Source organism: Lathyrus oleraceus, chromosome 5, assembly GCF_024323335.1.
Source record: "Lathyrus oleraceus cultivar Zhongwan6 chromosome 5, CAAS_Psat_ZW6_1.0, whole genome shotgun sequence".
Taxonomy (NCBI): Eukaryota; Viridiplantae; Streptophyta; class Magnoliopsida; order Fabales; family Fabaceae; genus Lathyrus; species Lathyrus oleraceus.
Window position 1 is genome coordinate 61,400,428 of NC_066583.1, and position 14,819 is coordinate 61,415,246.

Here is a 14,819-nt window from a genome sequence, read left to right on the forward strand (position 1 = left end):
CTCCAATTCCCTTGTTTTTACGCATTGATAGAAAATCTTCTAAAACCTATTTTTTTCTAACTTTTAGAACATATACTATTTTATTTAATTTCTCTTAATTACACTTTTTGCTCAACTAAAGTTTAACTCTACTCCACTCACCACTAAACTCTCTCAAATCACACAACTAACCCAATTCTTCATATTCTCTCTAATTTCTAATTAATTAATTTAATTAATTCTCATTAAACAAATTAATTAACACAAAATACCACAAAATTTACCATTTAACTAAATTACTCGATTAAATAAATAAATAATTAAATAAACGAATAATTAAATTAGAGTTTATAGTCTCCATATTGAAGATCAACATCACCGATTCAAGTTCATCAATTCATGAACAACATAAAATTCTAATTCTAGTATGGAAGAATATTAAATTGTCCCTCCTTCCAATTTAATTCAGAGAAGAAAAAACATTGATTTCGTTTTTTTTCTTCTTTCTATTGAAGTCCCTATCTACTAGAGATTTTAGCAATTTAAAATAGATATGAACACATATATTATTCTTTCTAAAATTTGAATATTTTTCATCAGATAGACTAGTTCCTCCCACCAAAGTCAGTCCTCGTGGTTTACCCTTCCTTTTATTTTCTATAAAAACCAACTTATTTGGGTCCTTAATTACTCAAATCCCACGGTTCTTACTTTCTTTTTTAGTGTGTCTTGGACAAAAAAATGGCTGCTACTCATGGGAGAATAGTCTTGTTCATGTTTCTTGCAACATTTATATGGTTTAATGTCCAAAATACATTAGTGCGTTGTGCTTTAACACCAGAATTGCAAAAGAAACTTGCTAGAATCAACAAAGAGGGTCCTTATTTAGGTTTAGTCATACCAAATTCTTTTGAACTTAAACCTCTTCTTCAAAATCCAGGCTATACTCCTACTAATACCGTCATAGATTTTGCAGGTAAGCAAGGAAAAAATATTAGTAGTTTTCTATATAGCATTAACTTAAAAAAGAAACGTGTTTGTATCTGTGTTGGTCACTTATACCAACACTTACGATGGTTACATTTATTTTATTTATTTATTAAAATTATTATTTGTGTCAGTGTCGGAATATGTGTTCGGTGTATCCAGTTTTTATAATTTTATATTTTTTCCTAAGATATTTTATTTATGCATAATAATGAAGGAAAGAGATTTCGTTTTGGATCCATTAGCAACAAATCTGTTATATTGGTCATGACTGGATTGAGTGTGGTATGTTTTCTAGTTTATATTAATTATTGGAATTTATTATCTAATTAATTAGTTTAATATTTCTGTATAAATATATGAAATGTAGATAAATGCAGCTATAACAACACAGCTTCTGCTAAGCATTTTTAATATAGATGGAGTTGTTCATTATGGTATTGCTGGAAATGCAAACCCTTCATTGCATATTGGAGATGTTACTGTTCCTCATTATTGGGCTCATTTGGGACTTTGGAGCTGGCAGGTATTATACAGTAAAATTATTTTATATGATATATAGTGAGAAATATGAGACCAACCTTTACTTAGGAAAATATTATACACGGGACAAAAATGATTTGTAGCCATATATGTTATATTAATGTGTCAGATTCCATGCATTCAAAACATTCATTATATTGAGATTTGAAGGTTGAAAGTTTAATACAATTTTTTAATTATTTTAAATTTAGACAATTTGATACTGTCCATTTTTCAAATACAATTTCTATGTAAATCAGAAAGAATTATAAAATTATACACCACTTTTTTTTATTTTATTCTAATTTACAATTTATTTATTTTTAGTTTTAGTTTTTGTAAATATTTTTTTGTCATAATTTTTATATTTTACTCTTTGCAAAATTTATTTATATTGAAATTGATTTTTCTAATTTGTAAAATATTAGATCTTAATTCTCATATCGTTAATAGTAGAGAGTTTATAATTAAATATCCTATCTATTACAATGATCAGTTTAATATAAATCAATTATAAAAGTATTAAGAGAAAAGAATAAGAATAATAAATATTTGTAATAATCATAATTAAACATTTTTTTTTATAAATTAAACTAAGACGTTATATATTTACAAAGACAAATTACATATTTATATTATTGAATAATAATTGGTTATTTTATAAAATCAGCTTATCTTTATTTAATCTAAAATTGAAATGAGTACTAGTCGTCTTACTTATCTCTCACGTCCTCAGTTATTGCTAACTAAAGACAAATAAACTTCTTGACTAAGCTAATTAATCAATTAATATGACCTAAGAAACGTAGTCATTTTGATTTTGATTGCATGATTAATATTTTTTCCCATAGATTGGCGAAATATATATTTGGTTGGCAATGTTGTTATGTATTAATTAATTGAATTTATTATTAATATATATATGCAGAGATTTGGACAAGGAGCTAATGATACGTTACCCTTAGAAAACAATGGAGACTACACAAGAGATGTAGGATTCATCAAATTTTCAGATTTCACCTCAAATATAAGTGCTGCTGATAGTGTTACAGTTGATAACCATCTCAACAGTCTTTGGTATCAGCCTGAAGAGATTTTTCCAGTTGATGGCATTCCTGAACAAAGACAACATGCTCTTTGGGTTCCTGTTAATGCCAAGTATTACCGTATTGCCAAAAAGCTTGAGGTAAATAAAGGCCATAATCATCTCTACAAAGAATTACCTTATTATAGTATTTTTTTTTTAAAATGGTGGTTTATCTAATTTGTGGAGTAAGGGTTTTTTTAATAGTTAAATAATATATTAAACATCGCATAAAAGAGTAATGATTGCTTCCACTTATAATCCTATGATTAAGCTATATAATATTTGATACTCTTAATTCATTCCCTCATCACGAGAACTAGATATCTAAAACGTGTAAGTATATTGTGATTGATGAGTGATCTAATAGAAAAAAAATCTAATAATAAATGATCCAATAAATCTTAAACGAACATTTTGATATAATGTTAAGAATTATAAATAAGTATAACTCATTCTTACTAAATGAGTTTACAAGGTAAATGACACACTATATAAACTATTTTTAGGTCTTATCTTTTAATTTATTGGTGTTTCAATTTTTTTTTATAAAAGTAAATGATTTTTTAAACTAAAAAAATTTATTATAAGATTAAGTTATGTTAAACTCTATTTACATTAAATTATCACGAGTTTGTCGATTTGAATCACATATTTTTATATATAAGCATTAAGTTCAATAGTGTTGATCATAAAAAATGTGTTGAAAAAATCAAGTCTCATGTATCAATAATTTGAGCAACTCACCGTTTATATCCACGCATTAATTTCAATAGTATTGGGTATAAGAAGTTGTATTAAAGAAAATAATGAGCATTGTTATTCCTACGTTAAATTGTTACACTCAATATTGTTCACCTAATTTATAAGGTGAACAATATTTTTATTTTTTAATAAAAAAAGATATTTATAAAAAAAAATATTTTTATAACACAAATATAAATTTTTTTATTAACGAACTTTATTATTGTATTAACCACAAAAATATAGATAATTAACTATATATCATTAACCAAATTTATATTTAATTAACCAATAAAATATATATTATTAACCAAATTCTGATATAAAATATAAAATATAATAATTAATTTTTAACCAAAGTCTGTATTTTATATTTTGATGTCAGAATTTAATTAATATTATGAATTTTATTAGTTATTGAAATGAAACATTGATTAATAAATTATAAGTAAAATATGTGGTTAATAATCTATATTTATATAATTAATTTAATAATAAAATTGATTAATACATTTTTTATATTTATATTATAAAAATAATTTTAAAATAGAAATATTTTTTTAAATATTTTATGTTTTATTTATTAAAAAATAAAAAATACTGTTCAGCATATATGGTGAACAATATAATATAAATATGGTGAACATATGATGTAAAGTATTATGTGTAATATTTGATGTAAGAATAACATTATTGATAAATAATTTATGTACTTTTCAGAAAATGAAGCTAGAGGCCTGCATAGATTCCTACACATGCTTTACAACAACACCAAAGGTTGTGCTTGTGGAGAGAGGAACAAGTGCAGGATTCTACCTAGACAATGCAGCATACAGAACCTTCATCTTCAATAAGTTTAACATTAGTCCAGTCGACATGGAAAGTGCATCAGTTGCTCTTATATGCTTGCAGCAAAGGATTCCTTTCATTGCTATTAGGGCTCTCTCTGATTTGGCCGGCGGTGGCACCGCGGAGTCGAATGAGGCCGATACCTTCTCGCCACTCGCCGCCACTAACTCTGTCGCCGTGGTCATTGAGTTTGTGAAGGAATTGTCACGCGACTCTAAGTTGTGATCTATTTTGTAATTTTCTCAATAATCTGTAAGAAGTGCATCGATGCATATGTAGACAACAACATTGTTCTTGACGTGAATTTGTAAACGTGTTTTAAAGTTGCTAAGTGAAAGAAACAACTTAGGGAATTTGTAGCTAAAAGTGATAATATTTGCTACATACACTCATTAATCACTTGGAGCTATTTTTCAATCTTTGTCTCTCAAGAATTGTCGACCTATTTTCTTTCTTCCATTATTGTAATAGAAAAATAAATTTTTCAAAATTGTGTATTGAATTTATTAGAAATTTATAATTAATAATTTTATTTATTTTTTCAATACAAATTTTCTATTTGTAGGTTTCTTAACATGTGTCCTTGAGGCACAAGTTAACATTACCCATTGTTATATAAGGGATTATAAAATCCTAAATAAATGATATCAACCACTTAAGAGTTTAAGAGTGACTTCACTCTATAAATCTCACATTCACAATTCAATTGGAAAATAGTTGTCCTGTTATATTTGTCTTCTTTTTATAGTTAATCATCTTTGTCACATATAAAGTCTGTGTCATCATACCTGAGTCATTTTTGTTAATATGGATCTTCTAAAGTGAAATCAATTTCATCTTGAAAGAATCTCGTATCTAATGATATTGCACCTTAATGTCTTTAATCTGAGATGAAACGTCGGGTTCTAACCAAATGAATTAAACTTTGACTCTCATAGAATAACACAAATTATTATTGTTCAACATCCAACTTTTGTGAGAATTTCTTCATCCCAAAAAACTATTTAAATGCTTCAGTTGGTGCAATATATTCGACCTCAATAGTAGATAAATCAACATACTTTTGTAACCTTGATTGCGATTACACCTGTCTCCATGCAAAAGTCATAATGTATCCATAATATATATCACCAATCATATTTGCATTTTATAGTCAAATAACGCAAGATCATCATTCCCAAAGAATAAACATACTTTGGATGTACCTCTAAGATATATGAAAACTCATTTCACTACTTACTTATGATTTTTACTAGGATTAGAGAGAAACTGACTAGTAATACAAATAACATGAGAAATATATAGTTTTCTGCAACCATGACATACATCAAACTTTGGGGACATAAGTAGGCCAACATTTGTCCCAACCTGTATAAATCTCAGTGACATCTCTCAAACCATATCTTTTTACTTTCTGTAATTTACTTTGTTACTTTGATTTCTTTTCGCTGCTTTTCTATGTGCTATTTCAATACTAACACAAATTGTTGTTTTAAGTAAACAACTTTTTAAATTAATGAAGAATTTTAAATACCAAAATTCATCCCTCATCTTGTGCTTGAAGTCATTTGTTCAACAAGTGGCATCAGAGTCTAACTCTTATTAAAGACTAATAGTTTCAAGATGTAGAAAATAACTCCAAGTTATTCACTAACAACCCCCATCCTTTAATGGAGAAGGTTATAGTTTGTGGAAAGAGAAAATTAAGTTCTTCATTAAAGAGACGGACTCTGGTATTTGGAAGGCTGTGAAGAACAATCGTTTTGTTCCAACACACAAAGTTAATGGTGTTGTACTGAATAAACCATTAGAGAATTTAAGCCAAGATGAGAGGGAAAAAGTGAAATAAGGGTGAAGGTGAAAACAATCATCACTACTGCTCTTGGTCTTGATGAGTTTTTTGTGAGTTTCTCACTACGAGACTGCAAAACAAATGTAGGTCATCCTTAAAATTACCCATGAAGGAACTACTGAGGTAAAAGGGCAAGGTTAGACACATTAACCCATGATTATAAAATTTCCATAATGAAACCTGAAGGGAATATTAACCATATGCAAACACGGTTCACCTAAATCTTGAATCATATGAGAACTATGTGAAAACGTCAGAATCAGAAGAAACCTAAGAAACTTGAGAAAAATGGCAAGAAAGCTTAAATCGTTTGGGATGATAATGACATGAAATCCTCAAATGATGAAGAAGCCAACATTCTTCTCATGGAAAACTATTAAAATGATGAGAAGAATGTTGACTTCTTCGTCATTTAAGGATTTCAATATGTAGAAAATAACTTCAAGTTATTCACTAACAACCCCCATCCTTTAATGGAGAAGGTTATAGTTTGTGGAAAGAGAAAATTAAGTTCTTCATTAAAGAGACGGACTCTGGTATTTGGAAGGCTGTAAAGAACAATCGTTTTGTTCCAACACACAAAGTTAATGGTGTTGTACTGAATAAACCATTAGAGAATTTAAGCCAAGATGAGAGGGAAAAAGTGAAATAAGGGTGAAGGTGAAAACAATCATCACTACTGCTCTTGGTCTTGATGAGTTTTTTGTGAGTTTCTCACTACGAGACTGCAAAACAAATGTAGGTCATCCTTAAAATTACCCATGAAGGAACTACTGAGGTAAAAGGGCAAGGTTAGACACATTAACCCATGATTATAAAATTTCCATAATGAAACCTGAAGGGAATATTAATCATATGCAAACACGGTTCACCTAAATCTTGAATCATATGAGAACTATGTGAAAACGTCAGAATCAGAAGAAACCTAAGAAACTTGAGAAAAATGGCAAGAAAGCTTAAATCGTTTGGAATGATAATGACATGAAATCCTCAAATGACGAAGAAGCCAACATTCTTCTCATGGAAAACCATTAAAATGATGAGGTAAGTTGTTACTTTTTTTATAAAAATTTATTCTGCATTTGAAAGAAGCTAACACAAGAAACAAGTAAATTATAAGAAATTCGCTCTACCTTGAAGGACACTATTTCATCCCTTGAATTAAAACATAAAAAATTGTTAAAAGAAATAGAAAATCTTAGAGAGAGAGAGAGAGAGAGAGAGAGAGAGAGAGAGAGAGAGAGAGAGAGAGAGAGAGAGAGAGAGAGAGAGAGAGAGAGAGAGAGAGATCTAGTCCAAAACTCTTCCTCTTCTAATGAAGCATTATATGAAGTTGTCAAGTGCGATAATTGCGATGTTTTGAAAAATAAAATTAGTGAACTTCAAAAAATACTTGATAAATTCACTAAAGGAAAAAACAACTTGAATATTTTGTTAAGTAACCAAAAGGTGTCTTACAATAAGGATGGTCTTGGTTATGAACCTATTAACAATATTTAAAACTTTAGAAAAATTTGCAATGCTCAACAAACTTCTAAGTGCAAAACTCTAAAATGTAATTATTGAAATAAAATGGTCATATCATTATGTTTTGTTTTATACATAAAAGTCATGAAAGAAAACAATGATATCATCCTTCTCATTTTTATGAAGAGCATTATGAATGTAAAATGAGAAATTTGCATGCTCATAATATGTATTCCATTAACATCAAAGGACCACAAAAGATTTGGGTACCAAAGGTCGAAAACTAAAATTGTGATGCAAATATGTTTGACAACTTGAATTCAAAACATCATATCGATAGTGGCTCTTCAAGTCATATGATTGAAGAAAAAATAATATTCTTTTTTTTTTGCAGAATAATAACAAGACCAAACCGTTGAATATGTGATTTTTGATAAGATCCCTAATCCTACTTTTGAGTTGTTATAACTTGTGAGATATTGGATCGAACTCTAGTATGGTTGAAGGGTACCTTCTTGGTTCGAGAATTCGACAAAACCTTAACATACCATCGAAGTCTATTCACATGTTGTAGTCGAAGTATGCTAGGATTGTTAGCATGTCGAATTCGGCTTGTTTGTTATGCCCAATTGTTTAAGTTAGCTTGTTATCTAAGTTAACTTGTGTAATGAGTCTGTGTGTAAAAGTCCATCAGTTTAGTATGTTAGTTTTCTTATAAATAGCATACTAGTCTTTTATTATTGCATCATGCAAATCCTAGTTAGAGTGAGAGAGGTTATTGTTCTTTAACATTTGTAATCTTGTTTCAGAGAAAAAGTAAAGAATATCAGTTTATAACCAATTTCATTGTGTTCTTATTGTTTTCTTCTTTTTTACCCTTGTGGTTTCTTACCGATCAAGAAACCAAATATACTTTGTAATTCAAGCATCGTTTTCACAACAAATTGGTGCGGTGAGCATGAAGAAGATGTCGTCAACAAAGTATGAGATTGAAAAGTTCACCGGAGTGAACGATTTCGGTATATGGCACTTGAAGATGATAGCCCTATTGATTCATTAGGGTTGTTTACAAGTGTTGAATGGATCCGCAGCCATGGCGCCGCTTTAGAGATCTAGTCCAAAGCTCTTCCCCTTCTAATGAAGAATTATATGAAGTTGTCAAGTGCGATAATTGTGATATTTTGAAAAATAAAATTAGTGATCTTAAAAAAAACTTGATAAATTCACTAAAGGAAGAATCAACTTGAATATTTTGTTAAGTAACCAAAAGGTGTCTTACAGTAAGGATGGTCTTGGTTATGAACCTATTAACAATATTTAAAACTTTAGAAAAATTTGCAATGCTCAACAAAGGTCTAATTGCAAAACTCTAAAATGTAATTATTGTAATAAAATGGTCATATCGTTATGTTTTGTTTTATACATAAAAGTCATGAAAAAAACAATGATATCATCCTTCTCATTTTTATGAAGAGCATTATGAATGTAAAATGAGAAATTTGCATGCTCATAATATGTATTCCATTAACATCAAAGGACCACAAAAGATTTGGGTACCAAAGGTCGAAAACTAAAATTGTGATGCAAATATGTTTGACAACTTGAATTCAAAACATCATATCGATAATGGCTCTTCAAGTCATATGATTGAAGAAAAAACATGTTTTTTTCCGCAGAATAATAACAAGACCAAACCGTTGAATATGTGATTTTTAGTAAGATCCATCATCCTACTTTTGAGTTATTATAACTTGTGAGATATTTGATCGAACTCTAGATGGTTGAAGGGTAGATTCTTGGTTCGACAATTCGACAGGACCTTAGCATACCATCGAAGTCTGTTCACATGTTGCAGTCGAAGTATGCTAGGATTGTTAGCATGTCGCATTCGGCCTGTTTGTTATGCCCCATTGTTTAAGTTAGTTTGTTATCTAATTTAACTTGTATAATGGGCTTGTGTGTAAAACTCCATTGGTTTAGTATGTTATATTTCTTATAAATAACATACTAGCCTCTTATTATTGCATAATGCAAATCCTAATTAGGCTGAGAGAGGTTATTTGTTATTCTTTAACACTTGTTATCTTATTTCAGAGAAAAAGTAAAGAATAAAAGTTTATCACCAATTTTATTATGTTCTTATTGTTTTCTTTTTTTTTACCCTTGTGGGTTTCTTATCGATCAAGAAACCAATCATACTTTATAATTCTGACATCGTTTTCACAACAAATTGGTGCGGTGAGCATGGAGAAGATGTCGTCAACAAAGTATGAGATTGAAAAGTTCACCGGAGTGAACGATTTCGGTATGTGGCGCTTGAAGATGAAAGCCCTATTGATTCATTAGGGTTTTTTACAAGTGTTGAATGGATCCGCAGCCATGGCGCCGCTTTAGAGATCTAGTCCAAAGCTCTTCCCCTTCTAATGAAGAATTATATGAAGTTGTCAAATGCTTGTGATGTTTTGAAAAATATAATTAGTGATCTTTAAAAAAAAACTTGATAAATTCACTAAAGGAAGAATCAACTTGAATATTTTGTTAAGTAACCAAAAGGTGTCTTACAATAAGGATGGTCTTGGTTATGAACCTATTAACAATATTTAAAACTTTAGAAAAATTTGCAATGCTCAACAAACGTCTTATTGCAAAACTCTAAAATATAATTATTGTAATAAAATGGTCATATCGTTATGTTTTGTTTTATACATAAAAGTCATGAAAGAAAACAATGATATCATCCTTCTCATTTTTATGAAGAGCATTATGAATGTAAAATAAGAAATTTGCATGCTCATAATATGTATTCCATTAACATCAAAGGACCACAAAAGATTTAGCTACCAAAGGTCGAAAACTAAAATTGTGATGCAAATATGTTTGACAACTTGAATTCAAAACATCATATCGATAATGGTTCTTCAAGTCATATGACTGAAGAAAAAACATGTTTTTTTCCGCAAAATAATAACAAGACCAAAATGTTGAATATGTGATTTTTGGTAAGATCCCTAATCCTACTTTTGAGTTATTATCACTTGTGAGATATTTGATCGAACTCTAGTATGGTTGAAGGGTAGATTCTTGGTTCGACAATTCGACAGGACCTTAGCATACCATCGAAGTTTGTTTACATGTTGCAGTCGAAGTATGCTAGGATTGTTAGCATGTTGCATTCGGCCTGTTTGTTATGCCCCATTGTTTAAGTTAGTTTGTTATCTAATTTAACTTGTATAATGGGCTTGTGTGTAAAGCTCCATTGGTTTAGTATGTTATATTTCTTATAAATAACATACTAGCCTCTTATTATTGCATAATGCAAATCCTAATTAGGCTGAGAGAGGTTATTTGTTATTCTTTAACACTTGTAATATTATTTCAGAGAAAAAGTAAAGAATAAAAGTTTATAACCAATTTTATTATGTTCTTATTGTTTTCTTCTTTTTTACCCTTGTGGGTTTCTTACCGATCAAGAAACCAATCACACTTTATAATTCCGACATCGTTTTCACAACAAATTGGTGCGGTGAGCATGGAGAAGATGTCGTCAACAAAGTATGAGATTGAAAAGTTCACCGGAGTGAACGATTTCGGTTTGTGGCGCTTGAAGATGAAAGCCCTACTGATTCATCAGGGTTATTTAGAAGCGTTGAAGGGATCCACAGCCATGGCGCCGCTTTAGAGATCTAGTCTAAAGATCTTCCCCTTCTAATGAAGAATTATATGAAGTTGTCAAATGCTTGCGATATTTTGAAAAATAAAATTTGTGATCTTTAAACAAAAACTTGATAAATTCACTAAAGGAAGAATCAACTTGAATATTTTGTTAAGTAACCAAAAGGTGTCTTACAATAAGGATGGTCTTGGTTATGAACCTATTAACAATATTTAAAACTTTAGAAAAATTTGCAATGCTCAACAAACGTCTAATTGCAAAACTCTAAAATGTAATTATTGTAATAAAATGGTCATATCGTTATGTTTTGTTTTATACATAAAAGTCATGAAAGAAAACAATGATATCATCCTTCTCATTTTTATAAAGAGCATTATGAATGTAAAATGAGAAATTTGCATGCTCATAATATGTATTCCATTAACATCAAAGGACCACAAAAGATTTGGGTACCAAAGGTCGAAAACTAAAATTGTGATGCAAATATGTTTGACAACTTGAATTCAAAACATCATATCGATAATGGCTCTTCAAGTCATATGACTGAAGAAAAAACATGTTTTTTTCTGCAAAATAATAACAAGACCAAAATGTTGAATATGTGATTTTTGGTAAGATCCCTAATCCTACTTTTGAGTTATTATCACTTGTGAGATATTTGATCGAACTCTAGTATGGTTGAAGGGTAGATTCTTGGTTCGACAATTCGACAGGACCTTAGCATACCATCGAAGTTTGTTCACATGTTGCAGTCGAAGTATGCTAGGATTGTTAGCATGTCGCATTCGGTCTGTTTGTTATGCCCAATTGTTTAAGTTAGTTTGTTATCTAAGTTAACTTGTGTAATGGGCTTGTGTGTAAAACTCCATTGGTTTAGTATGTTATATTTCTTATAAATAACATACTAGCCTCTTATTATTGCATAATGCAAATCCTAATTAGGCTGAGAGAGGTTATTTGTTATTCTTTAACACTTGTAATCTTATTTCAGAGAAAAAGTAAAGAATAAAAGTTTATAACCAATTTTATTATGTTCTTATTGTTTTCTTCTTTTTTACCCTTGTGGGTTTCTTACCGATCAAGAAACCAATCATACTTTGTAATTCCGACATCGTTTTCACAACAAATTGGTGTGGTGAGCATGGAGAAGATGTTGTCAACAAAGTATGAGATTGAAAAGTTCACTGGAGTGAACGATTTTGGTCTGTGGCGCTTGAAGATGAAAGCCCTACTGATTCATCAGGGTTATTTAGAAGCGTTAAAGGGATCCACAATTATGGACGTCGCATTAAAGGATAAAGAAAAATTGACTATGGTAGAGAAAACCCACAACACCATCTTATTGAGCCTTGGTGATAAGATTCTTTGATAGGTTTCGAAGGAGACAACGATGTCGGGTCTTAAGGTGAAACTCAAAAGTTTGTACATGACCAAATCATTGGTCAATCTCCTCTACCTGAAGCAAGCTCTGCATTCATTCAAGATGAGTGAAGACAAAGTTCTGGCTGAGCAGTTGGATGTGTTCAACAAGCTGATTCTTGATCTTGAAAATATCGATGTAAAAATCGAGGGTGAAGATCAAACATTATTATTGTTGTGTGTTTTTCCCAGAACACATGCTCACTTAAAAGAAACTCTCTTGTACGGATGAGAGTCTCTGAACTTTGAAGAAGTTAAATCAACCTTGTTTTCTAAGGATTTGAACAAACGGAATTAGCACAGACCATCTTCGACTGGTGAAGGTCTGTTGGTTAAGGTGAAATTCACAAACAGAGATGGAAAGTTCAACAAGAAGAAGGATAAAAGTCAGTAGAAGTCTTATAGTGGTGATGCATTTGGTATTCAATGTTATCACTATAAGAAGGATGGTCACAAGAAAAGTGAGCGCCTGAAAGATCATAGAGGTAAGGATAATGGCAACACATCCATTGTTCAAGATGATTTCGACTCATTTGATGTTCTTGTGGTTTCAAGCGGCGACTCAAGTAAATAGTGAATTATGGATTCATAAGAAAAGTGTTCCCTAAGCAGAATTTGAAATGAGTTTGATGGGAGAACTCAAGTTCTTTTTGGGAATCTAGATTAATCAACGATCAGAAGGAACATACATTTATCAAAGCAAATATACAAAGGAACTTCTGAAGAAGTTTAACTTATCAGAATGTAAGTAAGCAAAGACTCCAATGCACCTTACATGTATTCTGGAGAAAGAAGATGTAAGCAGTAAGGTAAATCAGAAGCTATTTAGAGGTATCATAGGGTCTCTCCTTTATCTAACCGTTTTTAGACCTGATATTTTCTTCACTGTCTGCTTATATGCTCTCTTCCAATCAGATCCTAGGGAAACTCACTTAATTGTTGTTAAGAGAATCTTTAGGTATCTGAAAGGTACTATTAACCTTGGTTTGTTTTATAGAAAATCAAGTGAATACAAATTAGTAGGCTATTGTGATGCTGACTATGCGAGAGACAGAATAGAAAGGAAAAGTACTTCTGGAAGTTGCCAATTTCTGGGAGATAACCTGATCTCATGGTCCAGCAAGAGACAGTCAATAATAGCGCTTTCAACAGCCGAAGCTGAATATACTGCAGCTTCTGGATGCAGCACTCAGATACTCTGGATGAAGAGTCAGCTAGAAGATTATCAAATATCTGAGAGTAGCATTCTTATCTTTTGTGATAATACTTCTGTTATTTGTTTATCTAAGAATCCTATCTTGCATTATATGGCTAAGCATATTGAAACTAAACATCACTTTTTACGTGACTATGTTAATAAGGGTATTTTTCATCTAAAATTTGTTGATACAGACCATCAATGGGTGGATATCTTTACGAAACCCCTTGATGAAGATAGATTCGTGTTCATTCTGAAAAACTTATTTATGGATTTATGTCCAGAATGAAAATATGTATTTCAGAATGTTTAAGTCTTTAAAACTCCAGATTAGATTCTGAGAATGTTTTTTTTTGTTGACTCTGAAACATGAGCTTTCTGAAGTAAGGAAGTTTTCATGAATCAGAAAGTTTCTGAGAAGCAATCCTATCGATTTGTCTTCCTGATTCTGAACAGTCGTTGCATTAAATAGTTATCATATTGTTTGATTTCATATGGTTCTAAGTGGTGACAGTTGTCCCACTTTCTGAGCATGCGTGATAAAAGCGTGACATATTGGGTTTCGTAATTTTTGGAATTAGGTTAAACTCTTACTCTTCCGCCTATGACTGCGTATTTCCATCTTATCATCATTGCAATTTTTTTATATAAACCCATTTCACTCACATTCTCACACTACACGCACAATATTCCCACACTTTCATCTTTCAAACCTAAAACACCCCTTTCTGCAACTGTTCTTCATCTTCTTCAATTCCTGCTAACAACTACTTATTCTATCTAAATATGTGTGTACCCTTTTATGTTTGTTTATACTTGATGCATTTCTAGTATGGTTCTTTGTATTTCCGTATTTTTTAATTAAGTTGTATCTTTTCTGCCTTTTTGGCATTATCAATGAAAATCATTTTGTTTCTTTCTCCTTATTTCTTTTATTATTTTTTCTCTGTCTTTTTTATTGATGACAATGAGGGAGAAACATATCTAAGGGCAAGATTCGTAGTTATTTTGATATACCTAAATTCCTTAAGTAAGAACCCAAACA

The 14,819-nt window shown here is 30.5% G+C and overlaps 1 protein-coding gene across 1 annotated transcript; it reads left to right on the plus strand.

The window, feature by feature from the left end:
- Positions 1-655: 655 nt before the first annotated feature.
- Positions 656-4,619, plus strand: LOC127087705 (bark storage protein A). Its single transcript, XM_051028641.1, has 5 exons — positions 656-955; positions 1,184-1,251; positions 1,337-1,492; positions 2,417-2,674; positions 4,037-4,619. The coding sequence occupies exons 1-5, from the start codon at positions 721-723 to the stop codon at positions 4,388-4,390; spliced, it is 1,071 nt and encodes a 356-aa protein (XP_050884598.1). The 5' UTR covers positions 656-720; the 3' UTR covers positions 4,391-4,619.
- Positions 4,620-14,819: the final 10,200 nt, after the last annotated feature.